Source organism: Momordica charantia, assembly GCF_013281855.1.
Source record: "Momordica charantia cultivar OHB3-1 chromosome 4 unlocalized genomic scaffold, Mcharantia_2.0 BLBB01000004.1, whole genome shotgun sequence".
Classification (NCBI taxonomy): Eukaryota; Viridiplantae; Streptophyta; class Magnoliopsida; order Cucurbitales; family Cucurbitaceae; genus Momordica; species Momordica charantia.
Genome location: NW_028275162.1, coordinates 2,392,492 through 2,416,301, shown reverse-complemented (window position 1 = coordinate 2,416,301; position 23,810 = coordinate 2,392,492). Strand labels below are relative to the sequence as shown.

Below are 23,810 nucleotides of genomic sequence, written 5' to 3'. Positions count from 1 at the left end.
TGTCATCGGTAAATATAGTAAAAATTTTCGCTTATATTAATAATATATTCATATAAGTAACTAATCAAATACTCATATTAGTAGTATATTTATATCATATATTCATATTAATAAATTTTCAAATACTCATATCAGTAGTATATTAAATATATAGCACATATATATTGCACAGATACTCATATCAATAATATGTCACATATATGTTGCAAGTACATTAGACGCTCATATCAACATTATATCGAATGTATATCACGTACATTTTTTTTACTACAATATATCAGTAGTTAGATATATTACATATATACTAATTTTATTAAATGTTTTTTACAAATTTGCAACAGTCACATGATTATTTTAAATACCAGCACAAACATAGCTCAACGGTAATGGAAAAAAAATGATTATTACTATATTTGGTTTATTTTAATTACTATGTTTTTTACTTTAATTAATTTTTGTCACTTACGTGATCATTTTGATTTATTGATTTTCATTTCTTATCTCAACTTTTTCACCATAATTTTAATTTGATATTTTATTCATTATTTTTTTTAATTCAGCCATAAATTTTTAAAAATAAACTAAATTGTTTACTTTTAAATGTGCATAAATTATATATTTTAACAATATAAAAATTCAAATAAATAAAAATTGAAACTATGTAAGCTAGAATAACAATGAAACCACGTAAAAGTAAAAGTATAATATAAAAAATAGTTACTCAAAGTATTGAATATCCGTTGATGTATTGACGTTTTCATCCATCCATAGTTTCAACATCAATGTACAGTATTGTGGGATACTTGACAAAATATGAAAATATCATCACAATATTATTAATATAGACATAATATTAATATTTCTAATTGATTCAAGATAGGTTTGATTTGTTAATTTAAATATTTTATAGGAATTTTTTTTATTTTTATAACTTTCAAGATATATTCATTGACATTTATATTTTATTAATACTTTCATCCCCGTCAACATTTAGAAGATTGAGTTAAATCTACAAAACTCAAACACTTAATAGTTTTCCTTCAAAAAAAGAAAACTTTGTACACCAAATTTAAATTTAAACTAAAATACTTATATAATAATACAATAATTCGGTGGCCGCAGTCCATATAATATCGAATCGTGTGCGGTAAGAAATGAGAAAGACAGCTACTTCGCTTTGGCAGTAGCAGTTGCAGTTCGTTATCCTTAAAATCACTCACCGGAAAACCACCATCGGCGGCGGATGGCAACGATGGCACGAACGCCTTGGGTGAGGATTAGGGCCTTCCCGATGCTGAATCCTCCGATTCTGCACCAGTCAAACTTCTATTTTGGGGGGAGATGCATCTCTAAATTTCGGAGGGGTTTCTCGGTGTCCGCATCTGTAGATAAGGTCGATGGAGGAGGAGTTCGGGTTCGCTTCGCACCTTCGCCCACTGGAAATCTTCATGTTGGTGGAGCAAGAACTGCCCTCTTCAATTACTTGTTTGCTAGGTTGGTTTATTCACTAGTCCGGCTGATTTTTAGTTTGCTCTGCCTGTTAAATTAGGTTCTGCAATGAATTTTGGGCCGAATTTGATCATAAATAGCTACTTTGCAGAGCATGTTCGATGTAATTTGTCTTCACAGACTTATACTTTTGTTTCTTACTTGTGGATTCGATGTCTTAGGTCCAATGGTGGAAAGTTTGTTCTGAGAATTGAAGATACTGATTTGGAAAGGTCCACTCGACAATCGGAGGAGGCTGTGTTGAAAGATCTTTCTTGGCTTGGTCTCGATTGGGATGAAGGTGCTTAAGTTATTTCAGTTTTTAAGTCACGTGTTTTTTTGGAGCATTTGTTTCTTCTCAATTCCAATTTTTGTGTTTCGTGGTGTTTGTCTTGATGTATTGCCACCAGTGTATGAGGCTCAGCATCACAATGCTCAAGTCAACATATTAGCTTTAGAGCACAGCCATTCCTGAATGGGAATTTATACCTTTGATGCTGTTTTCTTTGAAAAAGTATGAATGGAGTCCATCTGTTTGGATCTTGTTAGTGATATAACCATATGCAGGTCCCGGTGCTGGTGGAGAATATGGTCCTTACCGACAATCAGAAAGAAATACTCTATACAAACAGTATGCGGAGAAGCTTTTAGAATCTGGTCATGTATATCGCTGCTTTTGTTCAAATGAGGTAATCAGAAAAACATCATATATGGTTGTTTTTTTTTAAAAAAAAGAAATTTTGAACTTCTAATTAAGCAATGTTTGGTTGATAATGAGTTTTCACTATTCTGGGTTCCTCTCATTCTCATCAGGAACTTGAAAGAATGAAGGAGGTAGCAAAGCTGAAGCAACTGCCTCCTGTATATATGGGAAAGTGGGCCAGTGCTACTGATGAAGAAGTACAGGAACAAATGGAAAAGGGTACGCCTTACACATATCGATTTCGCGTGCCTCAAGAAGGGAGTTTGAAGATCAATGATCTCATACGAGGCGAAGTAAGTTCTCCTGCCTTTAGTTTATCTGCACTGTAACTGATCCCTTTTTGTACGTTATTGTGGCCCTGTTTCGGTATTTCTATTCCTCTAAATGAAAGGCTGTATTTCTTATTAAAATAAAAAATGGTATGGCAGATGTAATGGACTCATTATACAATGGACTGATAGAGTGAGTGAAATTGACTCAATAGTTCAGAAGAGAATATAGTGTATGCATACATGTGAATGCCTGGTGTCATGGTCATGCTTGTCCAGGGCCTGTTGCCTGTGGCCGCATGTCCATAACAACCTCTTTCCACATACTTTTATGCCATGTATTTAGTTTTGCTTGTTATTTTGTTTTGCTTGTACTTTTGGTGGCGAGTGACTCCTCGCCACTTTGCATGTTCACGCCTGCCAAAGGCAAAATGCTTTATAATCTACCTTAGGGGGTACACCTAGTCATCCTCCCTACATTGCGTTGTATTCTTGTCTTGCCGCTAATCTATTCTCTTGCATTCAAGCTTACAACAACTTCCAAAATGCTTTCAAACGTTTTCCAAAACCTTTTTCTCTAACCCCGTTTTCCAAAACCGTTTTCTCGAGAACGGGGGTGGAGGTTGCGACATATAGCCTTTGTGTCACTGGCTATTCGTTTCCGCATTGGCTGACTTGCTAGAGGGTGAAAGCAAGTGCCGCACAATCGCTTCTTGAGTCCCGTTAAAGTGCGATTGTGACACCTGGCGCCCAAAAGTTAAAAGATTTCCCGTCTTTCTTTTAAAGAAAAAGGTGCAGTTAACACATATGACCAACTACCTGATGCCTCTTTCTATAAGGGTTGAGATAGAGTGCATTCTTCTCTGAGAGGGGCAGATGGTTGGTTAAGTCAGAGTCATGTCGTGTGTGTAGCTCTCTGACGCTCATTTGCATAGGCCAGAGGATTTGTGAAGCTACAACAGTGATGCCTCTTCAATCAATAACAACTACCCTCTCTTCAACCTCATTAATCAAACTTATGTTGTATTTGGTTGTTAACTTTATTTACTAGTGTCTTGAAGGTTAGCTGGAACTTGGATACACTTGGAGATTTTGTAATTATGAGGAGCAATGGGCAACCTGTCTACAATTTTTGTGTCACTGTTGATGATGCTACCATGGCTATCTCGCATGTCATAAGGTAATGACTGCATCCTCCTTAACCTATATGGACTTTTACTTGCTGTTACTTTTACTCTCCTTGAATATTTCATCTCATCCGTTGAATTTCCTTTACACCGTGACGTGTTAGCTAATTTTCTCAGTATTTTCATTTCAGAGCAGAGGAACATTTACCGAACACCCTAAGGCAGGCCCTGATATATAAGGTAATCTTATACCCCTTTACCTTCAGGGTTTTATTTATTTATTTAAAATTTCATACACTAACCAAAGGAATATGATTTCTCTCGTTAATAAATCCTCCTGTTACAGGCTCTTGGTTTACCAATGCCTTATTTTGCACACGTTTCCTTAATTCTTGCACCTGATCGTAGTAAACTGTCAAAAAGACATGGTGCAACATCAGTTGGTCAGGTATTCCTTTTGTTGCATACGTTTGATTCCATAGGCAAAAGCTGGCATAATATGTGATATATATGTCTATTTGTATATATTCCCATATTTTTCTTAAAGTTCTTTTTTAATTGGAACATGCATTTTAACTTGAATTAAATACTCCTGATCTCTAATAACTCTGCTTAACAGTACAGGGAGATGGGATATCTGCCCGAGGCTATGGTTAACTATCTGGCTCTATTAGGTTGGGGGGATGGTACTGAGAACGAGTTTTTTACTCTTGAACAACTTGGTTGGTGATTCTCTCCATGATTTTTCTTTCTATTTCTTTTTTCCGCCCTTTCCAATCTTTATTCCAATGATTTCTAACATTTTTTTCTTGATTACTATTTAACTGTCTTCTTGCACTGACAGTGGAAAAGTTTTCAATTAGCCGTGTAAACAAAAGTGGTGCTGTTTTCGATTCTACTAAGTTAAGGTAATAATGATTTGATACTAAATGGGTAAAAGTTTTCTTGCTTTTAGAAGCACGCTCCTGCAGTTCAGATTTTAACAATGTCATTAGAATTTTAGTTCTTTGTCAAAATGCATTTGTATTTAACTAATATGCTTTATTTTAATGACTATTGTAATTTATTTCATAACTAATAAGAAGCATTAGTCATCATAACTATTTCTCTCCAATGCAATCTGTGGAAATTAGGTGGATGAATGGTCAGCATTTGAGAGCCCTTCCATCCGAGGAAGTAACCAAGCTTATTGGTGAACGCTGGAAGAGCACGGGTATCCTGACAGAATCAGAGGGGCCGTTTATTGAGGTAAGAGTCTATTGCATAGGAAGGCGGAAATATTGTTAACTTAAAAGAATGATCATCAAATAGTAGTAAGATGTCCATGAGGACGAAAGGAGCTTACAAAAAAGGACTCCAATTGGCGTAAAAACAGTGAGAATCTTAGGGACTGAAGGTCTTGGAAAGAGTGAGTACGCCAACTGGAAGTTATTAATATTTCTTAATTTGATGCCTCTTCCCTGCCCTAGGCTTGCTTTGAGAAGTCCTAAGGCTTAGTTGCACTCAAAGTTCCCACGATCGCAACCTTTATCACTTGCTTCCTTAATTCGATGCCTCCTCTCAGGCTCTCAGCCCTAGACTTGCTATGAGAAGTTCCAAGGTTTTAATTACACTCCCCCGATCACACCTTTACCACATTAGGCCAAATGATTCCCTTTCTTAGGTTTGTGGGTATATAGAAGTCGTAGAAGTGCATCTACTGAGTGGAGAACGCCCTTGCAAATTGAAAGGTCCTGATAATTTAGTTTCAACAAGTAGAAGCAAGATTTACGATGATAAAAAAAGGATGGCAAGAGTCCTACACAACATGTTTGTGTGACATTAGAAAAACCTGATTTTCTTGGGAGTCTTCTGCTTCCATGTGGCTGAAGGGAGAACAGAGGGTAGGATAGGAGGAGCTTTTGTCAGAGATGAAAAGGTGGATTTACACAAGAGAAGACCCTCAGAATGCTCAAAAGACGAGAGCTAACTGTTGGTTAAGAAGTACTAGTTGCTGGTGCAGCATGATAAGGAGCGCTATTAAGCCTTCAGCCTCATGAACAATAGAAGCCTTTGCGAAAAGGGAAATTCCTTGCCTTATTAACCTCATCCAGAGTAAAATTGTTGGAAAGGCACCTGATACAGATTTGGGACAACTTGCTTAAGAAGAGGGCATTCTCCATTTCCAGGCTTAAAGGTGAAAAACTTTCTGGTGTTGCGATAGCAATTGGAAATAGAAAGCAAGGGCTTTTGTTGCTACCTCCTTGCAAGGTCTTGAAAACCGGTTATTATGACTTACCCAATTTTTAATGACAATGATCTTGTACCATGATGCACTTGTCTCTTAAGAAACAGCCTGCCCCGCTTAGAGAAAAGATAAATGTTTCTTTTGGTGAGACTTCCTACTCCCAGACAACTTAAACTCAAAAGGAGGAAAGGCGAATTTCAAGTTTACTAAATTGGTGTCCTCTGCAGTTCCATATGGAAGGAAGTCTCACATTATCTTTCCCACTGCTTAACTTGCATGGGAGTCTTTGTATGTAACTTTAAAATAATCTTATATCTTATTTGTATTATGGTGGAATATCCATATCCTTCATGATCGGAAACTACATAGGGTTCGTGCTTTAGTGTAATTGGGCATTTGTGCCTTTCTGTTTTTTTTTTGTCTGTTTGGCAATAATGTCTGGTAGATTGATGAATTTCAGTAATGTTCTTTCCTTTCATACTGCTGTGCTACAATTATGAAAGCATTGCACGGTAAGTGATTTAATTTTATATATAGGAATCAGTTCAGCTTCTCAAAGATGCAATTGACTTGGTTACTGATGCTGACAAGGCGCTCTCAAACCTTCTATCTTATCCTTTACACACTACTCTAACAAGGTATTTTGAACTTCGTGCATATTGTCATTATTACCATGATATTATTTTGCATAACAAGACTTGAAAGTTTGTGAAATAATGATTTGGGTAAATCTTCCTCAATTCAATGATCTTTAAGATATTTAAAATAATGTTGTCTTTCATTATGGCAATACTTTTATCATACGTATTTCTTTTGTCGTATTGTGTCTGATGTAGGATAGGGTTGAGAAATAGAATATGAGATATAGAGGGGTAGAGAAGATTGTAAAATAGAAATGCAGGAGGGAGGAGGGAAGAAAGAGCGGAAGCAAAGATTTATGGAAACCATATGAAGTTTTGTTTGGCCTAACAACCTGCTGGTCCTTTCCATATGTGAATAGCAGGTTCATAACCACACATCTGGTGTTCCCCAAACACTTAGTTGAGACTGAAAGAGTAGTATCAGTTCTAAATATCAAATGTTGCAACCTAAATAAATGGAGGGCTAGGCTTGTTGCTAGAAGCCAGCTTGCTCTCTGACTAATTCAATCATTCTTCTTTTTTTTTTTCTTTTTTTTTTCTGTGTTAGCAAGCAACTATTTCCTTTTGTGACTAAGATTTTATATCTTGTGTAAAAAACGGTTGATAAGTTTCTGATGGCCGTTTGTTTTGTGAGAATCTAAGATTTCCATAGGGTGAGCACCTATATTTGCTTGACAGGAATGTTTAATACCTGAACATTTTTAGATGGCTAAGCATCCTAAGATGCCCATCAGGAGGGATCAAAGCAATTTGGAACACCCTCCTGCAACATGAATTTTTTAGAAGATGTGCTCAACATGGGAGTCTTAAAAAAAGATGCCCTCAACATGAAAATTGTAAAAATCCATGTGGTAGGAGGACATGCTCAGATGCCTCTTGTATAGGCATTTTAGGATGACCATGTATCTAAAAATGTTGGAATGTTCAACATTCCTGTCAAACAAATACAGAAATCTAGATGTCAATTCCATAGAAATCTTAGATTCCCACGAAACATATAACCTAGTAGTTTATTTGCCCAACTTATACTCAGATATTGCTATATTGCCACATCCTCTATCTTCAATTTGCAAAATTATGGCTGCGGGAGAATGCCTTTTGCAAAATTGATACTTTCAATTTCTTAAATTTATGGATGCTTGAAGATTTTCCCGCTGTCTGCAGTTTGGAAGCTAAACCTGTTGTAGAAGATGAGCTTTCTGAATTTGCAGCCAGCCTCATAGCTGCATATGATAGTGGTGAAATCCTTAGTGCGCTTGAAGAAGGCCATTCTGGCTGGCAGAAGTGGGTGAAGAATTTTGGAAAATCATTGAAACGCAAGGTATGCTTCAACTCATTGCCATTTTATTATTTGAATTCTCGCTTCCTTGTAGTAATTTTCTTACCTCTTAGTGTTAGAAAATCAGAATCCTTCTCCTAACTAGGACCACCAATGGCAGGGAAAATCGCTTTTCATGCCGCTCCGACTGTTGCTGACTGGAAAAATCCATGGCCCCGATATGGGGACCAGCGTGCTCTTACTCCATAAAGCTAGAACTTCCGGTGTCGTCGCTCCACAGGCCGGGTTCGTGCCACTGAATGACAGGTTTGAAATTCTTAGACAAATTGACTGGGAAACAGTAAGCCAAGATAACACTATATTAGAGTCAGCTGAACCTGCGGCAGTCCCCAACTGAGGTTTTATACAGTTTTGATCGGCTTTTCGATGAAATTTGTCAGTATAAATTATGTTTTGGTATGAATAATTTGTGGTTTTTTGTTCTTGTAATCACGAGAAATAACTATCCGATGAGATGTACTCCGTATTTGTAATGCAGTGTCCAGTTTTTGGTTGAGTGTACACATGCTGATGTTGGCTCGGGGTGCAGGGTGAGAAATTATTGAATGAGGTCACCATAACGAGACAATTTCTAGTAACCATTTGATGCATATTTGAAATCTATATGCCTCATTATACCTCAAATATATATTTAAAATATGTTTTTTTTTAGAAATGTAGATATTGCATGAAGGAATATTTTACTTTTTTTGACAAAATCTCAATTGTATCATATTTTAAGATTGCTGCATTGACCAGCATTTTCTTTTTCCAATTTGCAATATCTGAAAGTGAATTAAAAGTTTAAAAAAAATAAACGAGAGAGAGAGAAAAATTTGTTGATTCAATCAACAGAATCTTGCCGAAGTTTAGAAGTTAGATAATTTCATTGGTCTCATTTATTGCTTTCGTGTTCATAATCGTATAATGCGATTATAAATAATGTAGTCAATAGCCGTTATTTGAATGCTATTTTATTTTATAAAGTCAACTTTTAACAATTTTGTAGTTAAGCATGTTTGGATGATAGTAATATTAAGGTAGATGATCATTTAGGAAATTCTCATGTTGCACCATTTTTTATTTTAAAATTTGTACTATAAAGAAAAAACTTTCAATAAAGAAATATTTGTCGATAATTGTTTTATAAATTCTTTTGATGGTGAGTATTGTTTCGTGAAAAAAAAAAAACACTTTTCTCTGGTTCAAATGTAGGTGGGGAGGAGCAAAATTTTCTAACTTAGGAAGAGGAAGAGTAATAGGTAGTTTATTTAAGTTAAAAGTTCGAATTGACTAAAATTTTAATGCTGAAAATTAACTTTAAAAAATTAGTTAAAAAAGTTCATCTTCAAAATAGATTATATTTTTATTTGAAACTGCACCAGCATGGATATAACTTACGAGTTAGACATCTACTAACTTTTAGTTATAGATTCAAATTTTCATACCTCACGTTGGTTGTACATAAAACAAAATCGAGAATACGACATCATTTTATGTTTTTACTGCAATAAACAATATGTTTCACCAACATTTCTATAAATGAAAAATTCCATCAATAAGTATTTTCATAGTCCCAAATGTAAAAAATTAAATAAAAAATAAAATATTACCCCATAGCATAAATTTAATTGTATTTTAAAAATTGCCAACTTTTTTATTTATTTTCAAATATAACATAAGTTTGATTTTTCTATGTATGTTTCCTATTATATTTGGTTTTCACTTTGATTTAACATATTATTGTTAAATTTTAAATTTTTTATTTATTGAAAAATACATATTTATTTCATGTCATTGATGTGAATTTCTCAAATATTTATGATTTATTTGAGAAACGTCCAAACCTTATTTACTAATTTAAGTAAAATGAATTAATTTTCATATTTGCTGACATTGATATTTCATCAATAAGAAAAGATATCTTAACATTTTTGCTATCCTCTCTAGGTTTAATCCATTGAACTATTCACCTCCCTCTATAACTTTCGTTCAGAAGACGCGTGTATCAGACGCGAGTTCAAGCCAACAGCACGATGTAAATTATTTCCGATTTACGCAAATATCGGTTCTCTCTTTCTGTGTGATTTTGTTGAACAGGTTTCGCTTACAGGGGCTTCAACTTGGCAACAATCAGAGAGCGGAAGCAAAAAAGGGGAAAATTCAGGTATGGATTTTGAAGAATCGGTTGAGCTTCGAGCCGGACGTTGAATTCAAGCTACCACTGACAAATTTTCTTCGATCCAATTCCCTCCAGAATCATGATTCTTTGAATGGATCTGTGTTCGTCGATCCAGCAGCAATGTCGGTGTCGCAAACCCTAGGTGGAACGTCCAGATGCGGCCGCGCGATCGGCCCTTCGCTCGATAAGATTGTCAAGAACGCGGCCTGGCGTAAGCATTCTCACCTCGTTTCTTCCTGTAAATTGGTTCTCGATAAGCTTGATTCTCTAGGGGAGGCTCCTCTTGATCCTGCCTCCGGACTCGCTGGCCTTTCACCGACCGATGCAGAATTCGTGCTCCAACCTCTTCTTTTGGCCCTTGATGCTGCATACGTCAAGGTTGCCGAGCCCGCACTTGAGTGCCTCTTCAAATTGTTCTCCCGCGGTCTTTTTCGTGGCGAGATCGAGCGGCCGGAGAGCGAGGCGAATTCCAGTCCCAGTACCATTGTGTATAAGATCGTTGAGTCTGTTTGCAAGTCTGGAGGTCTCGGCGATGAAGGAATTGAGCTCACTTCTCTCAGAGTATTGCTCTCTGCGGTTCGAAGCCCTTGTGTATTGATCCGCGGGGATTGTCTGGTCAATGTTGTTCGGACTTGTTATAATGTGTATCTCGGTGGCTTAACTGGGACGAATCAGATCTGTGCAAAATCCGTTCTAGCTCAAATTATGGTCGTTGTTTTCAGTAGGGTGGAGGAGGACTCAATGGATGCTCCTATGAGGATAATTTCTGTGAGTGAATTATTGGAATTTACCGATAAGAACTTGAATGAAGGAAATTCTATATATTTTTGCCAGAACTTCGTTAACGAGGTAATGGATGCCAGTGAAGGGATTGCGGAGAAGAAACTATATTCGTTTTCGTCACAATTACAGAATGGCAATGCTTCGCCACTGAAAGTTGACAATAAAGGTGAATCTGATGTAGGAGAAACGGAAGATGGAGCCGAATCAGGTGGTTGTAGTAAGATTAGAGAGGATGGATTCCATTTGTTTAAGAATTTGTGTAAATTGTCAATGAAATTCTCATCACAGGAGCACCCGGATGATCAAATCCTTTTAAGGGGGAAAGTATTGTCTCTGGAGCTGCTAAAGGTTGTTATGGATAATGCAGGTCCAGTTTGGCGTTCTCACGAGAGGCAAGCATTTCATTCTCCATTGATCATTTTAGTGTTACTCACGAACACATCTTTAGAAGTGCCTTTAACTCCTCAGGTCATGCAAAATGTTGACCAAATTAGTTTTCTACCTTTTAATCATGCAATTTTATCTTATTAAACTTGGTATTTTCATTGGGAGAAATTACTTCCGGCAGTCTGAAAATTGTCTCATTTTGTCGGGTACTTTATAGTAAGCTATTGTTGATTCGATAAACTGTGACAGATTCTGTCACTGTTGGTTTCAGGTTTCTCAACGCTATCAAGCAATATCTCTGCTTATCATTATTAAAAAACAGTGCATTATCAGTGATGGCCATCTTCCAGCTTCAATGTTCTATTTTTACGAGCTTGTTAACAAAATTCAGATCGGGATTGAAAGCAGAAATGGGTATCTTCTTTCCCATGCTTGTTCTCCGGGTGCTTGAGAATGTACTTCAGCCTAGTTTCTTGCAGAAAATGACCGTGCTCAATTTATTGGATAAGATATCCCAAGATTCGCAGATTATGGTGGACATTTTTGTCAACTATGATTGCGATGTTGATTCTCCAAATATTTTTGAGAGGTACTGATTTTGCCCATACCTTTTGTTTTACTCTAGTTTAAATTATAGTTTTCCTTTGTTTTCTCAAGGGTTGATATTTTTCTTCCTCTCCTCTGCATGCGAGAATGGGACTGGGGGGGGGGGGGGGGGATTATGTGTTGGTTTGTGGAGGGGGATTTTAGTTTTCATAATGTGATGTTAACCTCATAAGTCACACCCCATTGAAATATTTGCAGGATTGTGAATGGCCTTTTGAAAACTGCTCTTGGACCACCTTCTGGTTCGACCACAGCATTGTCTCCAGCGCAGGATATCACATTTAGGCATGAATCTGTCAAGTGTTTGGTAAGCATAATTAAATCAATGGGAACTTGGATGGACCAACAACTGAAGCTAGATGATACTTCTTTACCCAAGATTCTTGAGAATGATGCTTCACCTGAGAGTCATTCGATTATAAGTGGGGAAGAAACAGCTGCTGTTGACTCTGAGCTCAATACGGATGGAAATTCTGAGTCTTCAGATACTGCTACACTTGAGCAACGAAGAGCTTACAAAATCGAACTCCAGGTTTGAGCATCATCTTATCTTTAGTTAATGCCATTTTATTTATGTAGAGGGTGGGTGACAAGTGGGGCCTCCAATTGTGGTAATGGTAATATTATAATTCAAATTAGTAGGGTTTAAGATGAAGGTTCAAGTTAGGATAAGATGTACAAATTCTATATGGCAATTTCTTGGGAGATTTTTGGAAAGATATGTAACAAAATTTGTGAAGACAACTAGAATGAGGTGGAGTTTTTTTTTGGGGATACGGATAGAGTTTTTGGTTATGGTCTCCTATGGTCATTTATCTCAAGGAAGTTTTGTTAGTGGCTGTTATATTGACAAGTTTGAGAGCCTTTTCGTGGATCTCTTTATTTTGTTTTGTATAAGGTTTATTTAGTCATCTTGTTTGCAACTATCTTTTGCTAGAGACGAAAGTTAAGTTTCTTATATTAAAAAAAACTATCTTTTGCTAGAGATGAAAGTTGTTAATGTTGTTGATGGTTTTATTTATTTATTTGGGTGATAAACCATTTCGTCAAGAAGAGAAAATAAAATAGAGGAAGGGAGATGGGGCATTCTTCCTAGGTTAGATTCATTAGAAGAGATAACAAAAAGACTTCCCAGTTGACATTGGTAAAAAAAAAAAAAACTCTTTTTTTTGAGGTGCAGGTTGATTGTGGTTGGATAGTTCATAGTATAAAATCATTAAAAGTTTCATCTTCTTTTGTGCAGTTGTTTTGAAATATTTTATTATGAATGGTTTGTATTATTTGTTGGCGTCAATAATGATGTACTATAGTTCTTGAACCGCCATGGGTTGATTTAGTGGTTTATAAAGCCAATGTGAATAAAAAAACTCAGAAGGAATGAGTTCAAGTCAATGTGGCCTGGCCACCTACGCAGAATTTAATATTATTCGACTTACCTTAGCAACCAAATATTATAGGGTCAGATAGTTGTCCTAAGAGAATGATCAAGATGCATGCAAATCTGGCTTGAACAATCACATATATCAATGAAAAAAAGATGTACTATATTTCTTGAGAATCATTGAATTCTGTGTTTCTTTTTTCTTTTTTATTTGCCTTTTGGTCTAGGACACCTCATTCTTGGATATTTTTTTGAACTCAAACATTCTGTGTTTTTGCTGGTAAAAAAAAAAAAGGAAAACATTAGCTGTTCCTTATCAAAAAAGAAAAAAAAATTCATGTATGTGCACATAAGTGGACTTTATTGCTCTAATCGGATATTTGGAACTCATTAAAAGCCTGAAGAGAAAAATATATGGTTCACTGTGATGAAGATCCTTTTTAACTGTTCCTTTTTCAGATTTGATTATTTTTTAGTTTCAGATTTTTAGTCATTTGGGCCTATTTAAAGGCTTGTTCTTCGAACTGATTTCATAATCTCTTGGGAATAAGAATAACAAATTTGAGTATTACAATTTACATTACACTATATAAAGTTTAAAGGGTTAGAAAATTTTGCTCGTTTGTTGATTGCATGTTGGCCAATTAGAAAGCACTTTGCTTCTTGTAATTTGCCTTTCCTCCTTGGTTGTTCCTTACTAATTGTTCCTGTTAATCGGATTGGCAATTTCCTCAAATCTTGCTTGGTTAGTGTATATTCATCATATAATCTATTATTTTCAACACATTTCCATCTTAGAGGTAATTAGCCTGAAGCACATTGTTCTAATAACTTTCCTGATTTATGTTCAGAAAGGTATTTCGCTGTTCAATAGGAAACCTTCCAGGGGTATTGAGTTTCTGATGAGCACAAAAAAAGTTGGTGGTTCCCCTGAAGAGGTGGCTTCTTTTCTCAAGAACACTAGCGGCCTGAATGAAACGGTCATTGGGGATTATTTGGGTGAAAGGGAGGAATTCCCCTTGAAAGTTATGCATGCTTATGTAGATTCATTTAATTTTAAAGCGATGGATTTTGGTGAAGCAATAAGATTTTTCCTACGAGGCTTCAGGTTACCAGGAGAGGCACAGAAGATTGACCGCATTATGGAGAAGTTTGCTGAGCGGTACTGTAAATGTAACCCTGGTTCATTTGCAAGGGCAGATACTGCTTATGTTCTTGCTTATTCTGTAATAATGCTGAACACAGATGCTCATAATAACATGGTGAAAGATAAGGTTTGCCTCTGACTTATGCACTCGATCGTATATTGCATGTTTAACAGCCTGCATGTAAAGCTAAGGATGTTATTTAGGTTACCATCTATGACTCTGATCCTGTTAACTATAGTCTATATGTCTTTTTCGATTAGTTCCTTTTGTGGAGCTTTCATATCTAATCTCCTTGGCTTGGCCAAAAGGTCCAAAGATTGGATGGTGAAGATGTTATCGATTTTGAACCAGTGTCCGTTATTTACTCAGAAGGGGTAGAAAAAATTTTCGAAAAAAAAAAACAAATGCAATATCTACCGTATATAAACACATTGGGATTATATTTGGCTACTATGTCCATTGTCCATGGAAGCAAAACATTAAACGGGCCAGAACAGTCCTCAAGTACCTAAAAGAGCCAGTCATTCTGACCTAATTAATCATGTGCATTTCCCCTTGGGCCTTTTCTATATGCTTTCTATTTATACTAATATGGTTCTGATCCGAAAAAAATTGTAGCCTGGGGATCTGTCTCTTCATCATGAGAACAGTACTGCCCCATCTAATAGGTTCATTTTAATTGCAAAATTGTAAAGTTTTTCATCGTTTTATGTGGGAGATGTGAACGGAGGCTAATGCATGCTTCGTGAATGATTTCACAGAAGTAATATTGTCAGACTCATTGCATGTTTAAGATTCACAGAACTTGATTTCTGGAGTTTTTTGCCTTCTGGTGGCCGGTGGATGTATGCAACTATTTCTGAACATATAGCATATACTGCTTCTTTTCATTGTTAAGTTTTGTTTACACATTGATAAAAGAAGTTTGAGTTGTTTTTTGAGTTTTACACAAATCATAAAACGTATTTAGACGTTTTTCTGACTTCTGTTATGCATTGGTTGGATATTCAGATGACAAAAGCCGATTTTATCCGGAATAATCGAGGAATTGATGACGGCAAGGATTTACCTGATGAGTATCTTGGTGCTCTTTATGATCAGATTATTAGGAATGAAATTAAGATGAATTCTGATTCTTCAGCATCACAAAGTAAGCAGGCAACTAGCATCAACAAACTTTTGGGTTTGGATGGTATACTCAATCTAGTTTCTTGGAAGCAGACAGAAGAAAAAGCCGTTGGTGCAAATGGGCTTCTTATAAGGCACATACAGGAGCAGTTTAAGGCGAAGTCTGGAAAGTCTGAGTAAGCTATGAAATGGAATTTTATCTGTTATTTCTGTTCTGCTATTGAGAATATGAGTTTTTTTTGGTGGCAATAGTTTTCCCTTAGTAACTTGAATGTGCAAAGCTCTTCTGGTTCATTATTGGCTCTATCTGTTGTATTAGATAGAGTGATATGGCTTTCCTTTTTGCTCATTTTCTGTTAGTTTATTGTGGATTTTCATCGAATTGATCTGCCATGTATATGTTGTAAAATATATATTTGTAATTTGTCAATAGAATATTTTATTTTTTCGCCTAAAAGATTAGAACTTACTCTTATTGAAAAAGGAACTTATTTTCATCTGCATTTGCAGATCTGTTTATCATGCTGTGACTGATGTAACAATATTGAGGTTTATGGTGGAAGTATGCTGGGGTCCTATGTTGGCGGCATTTAGCGTGACTCTTGACCAAAGCGATGATAAGCTTGCTACTTCTCAATGCTTGCTAGGCTTTCGGCATGCTGTGCATGTTACAGCCATGATGGGCTTGCAGACTCAAAGAGATGCTTTTGTGACATCCATGGCTAAGTTTACCTATCTTCATTGTGCTGCAGATATGAAACAAAAAAATGTTGACGCTGTGAAGGTATGCATATTCTTATCATTGAGACAGCATGTGTTTTTTTTTCCTTGAAAAAAATTTCTCACGAAGGAAGCTTAAACTGTAGGTACATTTTTCTGTATTACCCGATGAAATTAAGAAAAGATCTAATACATGGTGACTTGTATAGGCTACAAGAACTAAAAAGGATGCTCATTTTTCCACCCCTTAGAAGCACATGCTTTATCTCAAAACACTTGAACCTTTCAAATTAGGTCTAATGGGCAAGCACTGTGTTAAGGAAAAAGCCTGTTCTTAGAAGGGAAGACAATAATTTATGGATGTGTTTAGTTTCTCGGTTCATATTGAATTATACATGAAGAACTAACTACATACTGTGTGGTCTTTTAAATTCTGTTGCATGGTCAACTCTTGCAAGTCGACGAGTTTCTTTCTTTTTTTTTTTTTTGAAAATAAATGGTCCTTTTTCCTTCTCTGAATGTGCACGTGCAGGCAATAATATCAATTGCCATAGAGGATGGTAATTTCCTACAAGAGGCATGGGAACACATATTTACATGTCTCTCTAGAATTGAGAATTTACAATTGTTGGGAGAGGGTGCACCACCCGATGCATCGTTTTTGACTTCATCAATTATTGAAACTGACGAGAAAACAATGAAGTCAGTGGGTTTATCATCTCTGAAGAAAAAAGGAGGTCTCCAAAATCCAGCTGTTATGGCTGTTGTTCGAGGAGGTTCATACGATAGCACCTCTCTTGGAGTGAATTCTCCAGGACCAGTAACTCCGGAACAAATTAACCACCTTATTTCAAACTTGAATTTGCTTGATCAAATAGGCAATTTTGAGTTGAACCACGTATTTGCTCATAGTCAAAGCTTGAACAGTGAAGCAATAGTAGCATTTGTGAAGGCACTTTGCAAAGTTTCTATTGCAGAGTTGCAGTCTCCAACAGACCCACGTGTGTTCAGCCTCACTAAATTAGTTGAAGTGGCGTAAGATCTTTGTCTTTACTATGAGTTACTGCATCTGCATAATATTTAATGTCCTAAAGTAATGAAATATTTAGGTTTAAAGGACTATTTATATAATAGTATTTATTGTATCTAGGGTTCCATGACACTCCAGTTAGGTAATGCTTCAATTTTTCAAAATGCGTCCCCTCTACAGTCTCTCTGAATTACCCATCATAATAAGCCTATTGGACAACATCTCTATGATTTATGCGAACATTTAGAAATGGAATGGGAAAATCATCACAAAAAATTGTTTCTTTTGCAGGCATTACAACATGAACCGCATCAGATTGGTGTGGTCTCGCATGTGGAATGTTCTCTCTGATTTCTTTGTCTCAGTTGGCTTATCAGAAAATCTGTCAGTCGCAATATTTGTGATGGACTCACTGAGGCAGCTCGCAATGAAATTTTTGGAGCGTGAGGAGCTTGCAAATTATAACTTCCAGAACGAATTTCTGAGACCCTTCGTAATTGTTATGCAGAAAAGCAGCTCCACAGAAATCAGGGAATTAATAGTTCGGTGCATTTCACAGATGGTTCTCAGTCGCGTCAATAATGTGAAATCTGGATGGAAAAGTGTCTTTTTGGTACGTTCCAAACATTAGTAATAAGATTGGGTGCTACAATACTAACATATTGCTAGAACAGAAAGTTTAAACAATTGGGTTGGGTAGATCTATTCACGTCTTTAAATTTCAGTGCCCCTTTTGTGTCACTGCGAACTTTACCTTTTACTCACATATGGACTGTTAATTCAAGTAGGGAAGGGATGTCAATGCAAAAAGTTGACTAAAATTCCAAATTACACAATTTTAAAATTGAAGCTATTAGGTTCGGATTAATTTGATCCTGTGTTATTTCTTTAACATATTATGATGCATTCTTCCAGACAAGTAATATTAAATAGATTAAAAAAAAGATCTTAGGAGTCCTCCCTCCCAATTACGATTTTTTACAATGAGCACAATTGAGTCGTCATCTTATATGATCACCTTACAACTCACCTATTGTCTAAGGTATTCACTGCTGCTGCTGCTGATGAGCGGAAGAATATTGTCTTATTGGCCTTTGAAACCATGGAAAAAATAGTTCGAGAGTACTTTCCTTATATAACTGAGACTGAAACTACAACATTTACCGATTGCGTCCGATGTCTCATTACCTTCACGAATAGCAGATTTAATAGTGATGTCAGTCTCAATGCCATTGCGTTTCTTCGGTTTTGTGCTGTTAAACTTGCAGAAGGGGGACTTGTTTGTTATGAGATGGTTGTAGATGATGATTCATCCAAAGCTCCAGATGCACCTACATCCACAGATAAAGATGATTATGCTTCCTATTGGGTTCCTTTGCTTGCAGGTAAAACTGAATTTTTTGCTCGATTGGGTGCAATTGTTTTCATTATACGTACTGGGGAAGTCACCTTTTTTTATGCATTTTTCTAGTATCTTTTGTTATGGGGATAAATTTTTTTGTGATTGTTATTTGCTATGCTATATCAGCTGTTAGTGTTTTCATCCCTTCCACGGATGATTGTGTCCTTGCATCAAAATCAATGAGCAAATTTACATTTTTCCTCTTCACACTGATTGAATAGCAGAAACATACATAGCTGTCAGTTTTGTTGCTTTGAGATGTATATGTGAGACTTTCATGTTTATATCCTGTGAAGACATAATTTGGGTTTGGAATCTACATAATATTTTTTTGTTATCCTTTCAGGGCTATCAAAGTTAACATCTGATCCTAGATCACCAATCAGAAAAAGTTCCTTGGAAGTACTTTTCAATATCCTAAAGGACCACGGTCATCTTTTCTCGCGTCAATTTTGGGTTGGTGTTATCAATACTGTAGTTTTCCCCATATTCAGTTCTCTTTATGGCAAGAAAGAAGTGGACATCAATGAAAGTGATGAACATCCAGAAGGAAGTACATGGGATTCTGATACCTGTGTTGTTGCTGCAGAGTGTTTAGTAGATCTGTTCATTAGTTTTTTCAATGTAATAAGGTCTCAACTACCGGGCGTGGTTGCGATTCTGACAGGATTCATTAGGAGTCCCATCCATGGTCCTGCAAGCACGGGCGTTTCTGCGCTAATGCGTTTGGCAGGCGAATTGGGCAGCAGGCTTTCAGGAAGTGAGTGGAGAGAGATTTTTCTTGCTTTGAAGGAAGCGGCAACATCAACCGTGCCTGATTTTATGAAGGTCCTGAAAACCATGGATGATGTCAATGTTCCCGGGATTTCTCAGTCTTCTTATGATGTCGATGTGGCTTCTGATCAAGGTTTGTCAACTGATGGTCTCGATGACGATGATCTGCAAACGGCCTCATACATAGTTTCAAGAATGAAGAGTCATATCGGCATGCAACTCCTCATCATACAGGTTAGCTTCCTTCTCATGTTTCAAAAAGCCTTTTCTTTTACAGAATATAACATTTTCCCCTTATGTCTTTCATCAGGTCATTACTGATCTGTACAAGAATCATGCCCAACCTTTCTCGGAAGACAACATTTCCATCATTCTTGAGATCTTTTCATCCATTTCCACACATGCTCAGAAACTGAATTCTGAGATAATCCTTCAGAAGAAGCTTCAGAAAGCTTGCTCCATCCTTGAGATATCCGACCCGCCAGTAGTTCACTTCGAAAACGAGTCATATCAAAGCTACCTCAATTTTCTCCAGAATATGCTCATGGATACTTCGTCCCTGACCAATCCAACACTTGTAGAATCAGAACTTGTCGCAGTATGTGAACAAATTTTGCGCATTTACTTGAAGTGTACCAGGACGCAGGCCGAGCGGAAAGAAACCAACAACCCTGTGCTACATTGGATTCTTCCATTGGGATCGGCCAAGAAGGAGGAACTGGCTGCCCGGACGTCTCTCGTTGTCTCGGCATTGCGGGTTCTATCTGGGCTCCAAAGGGATCTATTCAAAAGGTATGTTTCACAACTTTTTCCATTGTTGGTAGATCTTGTAAGGAGTGAGCATAGCTCTGGAGAAGTTCAGCTTGTTTTGAGCAGCATATTTCAATCATGTATAGGCCCAATAATTATTATGCAATAATAAGATATCCAAAAAATATATATAATATATATATATTCTTTGAGGTATACTTAGCATGCCATTGTAAATCAATTTTTAACTAGGTGGCTTGAGGGGTGGAGCCAGCCACTTCGTTTTGTAGAATATGCCAAGTCCCAAAATTTTTGCCTAGTGAAAGAGGATGTATTTGCCTAGTATTGATAATATATATATATATAAATATGAGAGGAAATTTTTTTGATTTATTGCATCCATATTTTGGGTTTTTAATTCCATATGGTTATCATTTTTAGGTTTCTTTTTCCTTAAATAAACTCCATTGCTGAGGATTTGAGCCATTTTTTCGATATTTTTTCTTGGAAATTCTCGTTGTTTGATATTTCTTTTTGAGTATGATATCATACCGTTCGAAATTATTATTTACAAATATATGATCTTGAAAGATCCCAGGGTGTTCGGTTCGTCAGTTAGATTCGAATAACTTAGAGTTGATGTCAAGCATGTATTAGATTTGTGAGTTTATTTAAAATTAGAGATCTATTAATCTTATGAACCACTTAAAACTTGGTTATATGAGTTCGAAATTATAAAATATAATATTTATTTTATATATACCAACTGAAACTTACTATATATGTGTTATATAAATATGAGTTTTTTTAACCTTCTAATAGATTTCACTCGAAGAATCAAAGGAAATTGTTTTCTAATGTGCGTTTAATGAATGAATCATAAAATATATATTTGGTGGTTCTATACAACAGTCAAATTTAATTTTGTGTAAAATTTGATTTTTATTAAATACTGAGTTGAGTTATTTTTCATTATTTTTTCGTTAGAATTTGCGGGTGAATTGGTGGAAATTGTAACAGTTATCTAAGATCAAGGTCTAATTTGATCAAATTAAAAGTTTATGGTGAAATTAAAAGTTAATGGCAAAAGTTTTTACTAATTACAAGTTTAGAACTAAAAATTGGTTTTTTTTCTCTAATCATTTCATTACGTTGGATTGTGATGCATGTCATTTTCTTGAAAATTCCATGTTTTCCAAAGTAGAAAAAGATTATATAAATTGAGTAGTTCCATTTCCTTTTGTTCACCGTGAGAAGCAAAATTTAAAATATGTCGAAGTCTCATTTTTATGAAAATGTCAGATAAAAATATCCATAAGATAGAGATGAATATGTCTAGAAAAACGAAAATTTAATACCCTGGTAGGCAAAATAAGTATGCTAACTAAAATTAGGGTGTTTCACAAGGGAAACAAGTATGCTAACTAAAATTGGGGCATTTCACAATGAAAACATTGATGATGATAGTTAAATTTTTAATGGATCCATACTAAATTTGAAAGATATGGGAATTGAAGACCATTCATTTGAATGTGGAGAAGATTCTTCGTCCTATCATATATGGGATCATCCCGAGTACTGTCAACCTAGCTTAGCACACTTATCTCTTGTCAAAAGATCATAATTCGAATTCCTCCATCTCACTTGTTATACTCAAGAAAAAAAAAATCATCTCCGCAAAAAAAAATCTTTATTTGAAAAAGAAGATGTGTTTGATCTTAGTTAATCTTAAGACCAATTACGAATAATGTTTTTTTAAAAAAAAAAAAAACAATAAGTGGGGTGGAGAGAGTCGAACTTATGAACTCTTAATCAGAAACATGTATTCAACTCAGCTCTGTTGGCATAGTCGAGATTTGATGTGATAATGTAGATGTCAACAAATCTTATTCTTTGATCTCTCTAGTTAGGAATCGAAAAAAATTGTGTTTGATTTAGATACAAATATCCAAATCATACATCAAAATATTTTAGTCAACATATCTTATTTAAGAGTAAGAAATTTGTTTTAGTGTGTGACGATAAGTATTGTTTAGATTCAACACGTGGGCGATGCTGATTTATATCTAACTATATTTATAACACTTCAAAGTCAATACTCGTTAGTTTTAAATACTATTTTAGTGGTCGTAGTGCCAACTTTAGTTTATTTTGGGCATTTCAAATAAGATATTGTTTATTATAAATTATATGATAAAAGATCGAGAACAAAATTGTCGGTGAAAATTCCGTTGAACAGCAAATTGTTTTACATTAAATAAAAAATGCAAAACATTAAGTTAAATAGGAGGGTATGCCAACATAAGTTTAGTTCGAATTGACACATGTCTTTGACCAAGAAATCATGAGTAGGGTCAAACAATTATCTCGCGAGATTAATTCAGAATGCACAAGTTGACTCAAACACTCACACATATAAAAAAAAGACTAATAATAAATAACAACTAAAGTTTTCAGAGAAAATTTGAAATTAAAAAGAAAATTATATTTCACGGTTTTGATACGAATCCAAATATTAGTAATGATATGAAATTTTGCCAACATGTATATATTACGTATCAACATATCTTAATAGTAATTTGCACTTACTCTTTTCTTTCAGATCGGATGTTCGACGTAATAATAATAATACAAGATTTGAATCATTAATGATATTATTATAAAGTTTAAAAAATCCGATTCCCTGAAATTAAATACTTTTAGAAGTATTATTTCCATTATCATTTTTTGTGTTAAATTGTTGCTTGTTCGAATAAAACTTTGAAAGTTTTGTTCAAGAAACAAGTGGTTCGAGATGTTTGTAAAAATATTTAATTATCCATTAAAACAAGTTAAACAACCACCGTTGAACAAAATACTTCAATAAAATTCATTTAATATTCCATTTATTAAAAATTAATTTCTAAATATAAATATTCATGGTTCCATCTCAAAACCAATTGGCGATGAAAGTAGCGTTGGTCTCTACGGTAGAATCAGTCGGGGCCTGAGAGGTGATGGTTTATCCTGTGGCGGATGTCGGCGGTTCGAGTCCGCTTATCTCCAACTCGTGAACTATGTCTATTATAAACCTATGTAAGGTCCCTTCTTTTATCAATGTGTGATCGTTAACACTAAATACAATTATTCTTAGCAAAATCAACGTTTTTTTAACACCCAAATTTGGTCTCTTTGAGATCATGTGCGACGTAGGACAGACCGAGCAAAGAGAACAATACACTGACGCTCAAATGAGTAAGAATCTGACCTAAACTCTAAAAACGAAAGGAATTAGATTGAATACATGCAAGGATATTTTATTTATAGAAAATAGATTTGTGAGTCCGACCCCTAGTTTGTTGAGCAATTGCCATAATCAGTAAGGTAAGTACATACACAGTTGAGGTACCTCGACTTAGCTAGATCTAGATGCAAGCTATCTTGGGGTTTCCAAACTATTTATACTCACTCTGAGTGAACTTAATAGTTCCGACAACTGTGTATTTCCAAAGTAAAGATAGATCACGTGAGATGATCTTTCCACGATTTGCCACATGGTATGTCCTATCTTACCTCCCAACAAACTTTATTAATCACCTTTAATAAGTTCTAACCTCTTCTCAAAAAAAATAAATAAATAATAATAATAATAATAATAATAATAATAAAAAAAAAAAAGGTGAATTTAAAATTTTTATCGTTAAAAATGTTTCTACCGATTTTAAATCTATGCTTGTAATTTTTAAATTTCAATCATTTCTCTTTTT

At 35.4% G+C, this 23,810-nt stretch overlaps 2 protein-coding genes across 3 annotated transcripts; both read left to right on the top strand.

The window, feature by feature from the left end:
• Window positions 1–1,125: 1,125 nt before the first annotated feature.
• Window positions 1,126–8,297, top strand: LOC111007681 (glutamate--tRNA ligase, chloroplastic/mitochondrial). The gene is made up of 13 exons (XM_022280130.2): window positions 1,126–1,494; window positions 1,671–1,789; window positions 2,056–2,177; window positions 2,302–2,484; window positions 3,522–3,640; window positions 3,779–3,827; window positions 3,934–4,035; window positions 4,207–4,309; window positions 4,432–4,495; window positions 4,721–4,835; window positions 6,352–6,452; window positions 7,620–7,776; window positions 7,895–8,297. The coding sequence occupies exons 1-13, from the start codon at window positions 1,244–1,246 to the stop codon at window positions 8,129–8,131; spliced, it is 1,722 nt and encodes a 573-aa protein (XP_022135822.1). The 5' UTR covers window positions 1,126–1,243; the 3' UTR covers window positions 8,132–8,297.
• A 1,442-nt stretch (window positions 8,298–9,739) lies between these two features.
• On the top strand, window positions 9,740–20,457 carry LOC111007998 (SEC7-like guanine nucleotide exchange family protein). Of its 2 annotated transcripts, XM_088122712.1 has the most exons (12): window positions 9,740–9,940; window positions 10,031–11,130; window positions 11,397–11,714; window positions 11,930–12,263; window positions 13,964–14,386; window positions 15,272–15,564; window positions 15,899–16,172; window positions 16,641–17,143; window positions 17,430–17,751; window positions 18,181–18,523; window positions 18,887–19,548; window positions 19,625–20,457. In XM_088122712.1, the coding sequence occupies exons 2-12, from the start codon at window positions 10,076–10,078 to the stop codon at window positions 20,231–20,233; spliced, it is 5,136 nt and encodes a 1,711-aa protein (XP_087978838.1). In that variant the 5' UTR covers window positions 9,740–9,940; window positions 10,031–10,075; the 3' UTR covers window positions 20,234–20,457. The 2 variants fall into 2 exon arrangements, with proteins under 2 accessions (XP_087978838.1, XP_022136258.2); XM_022280566.2 differs by lacking the exon at window positions 9,740–9,940 and having other exon boundaries at window positions 10,948–11,130; window positions 11,375–11,714.
• Window positions 20,458–23,810: the final 3,353 nt, after the last annotated feature.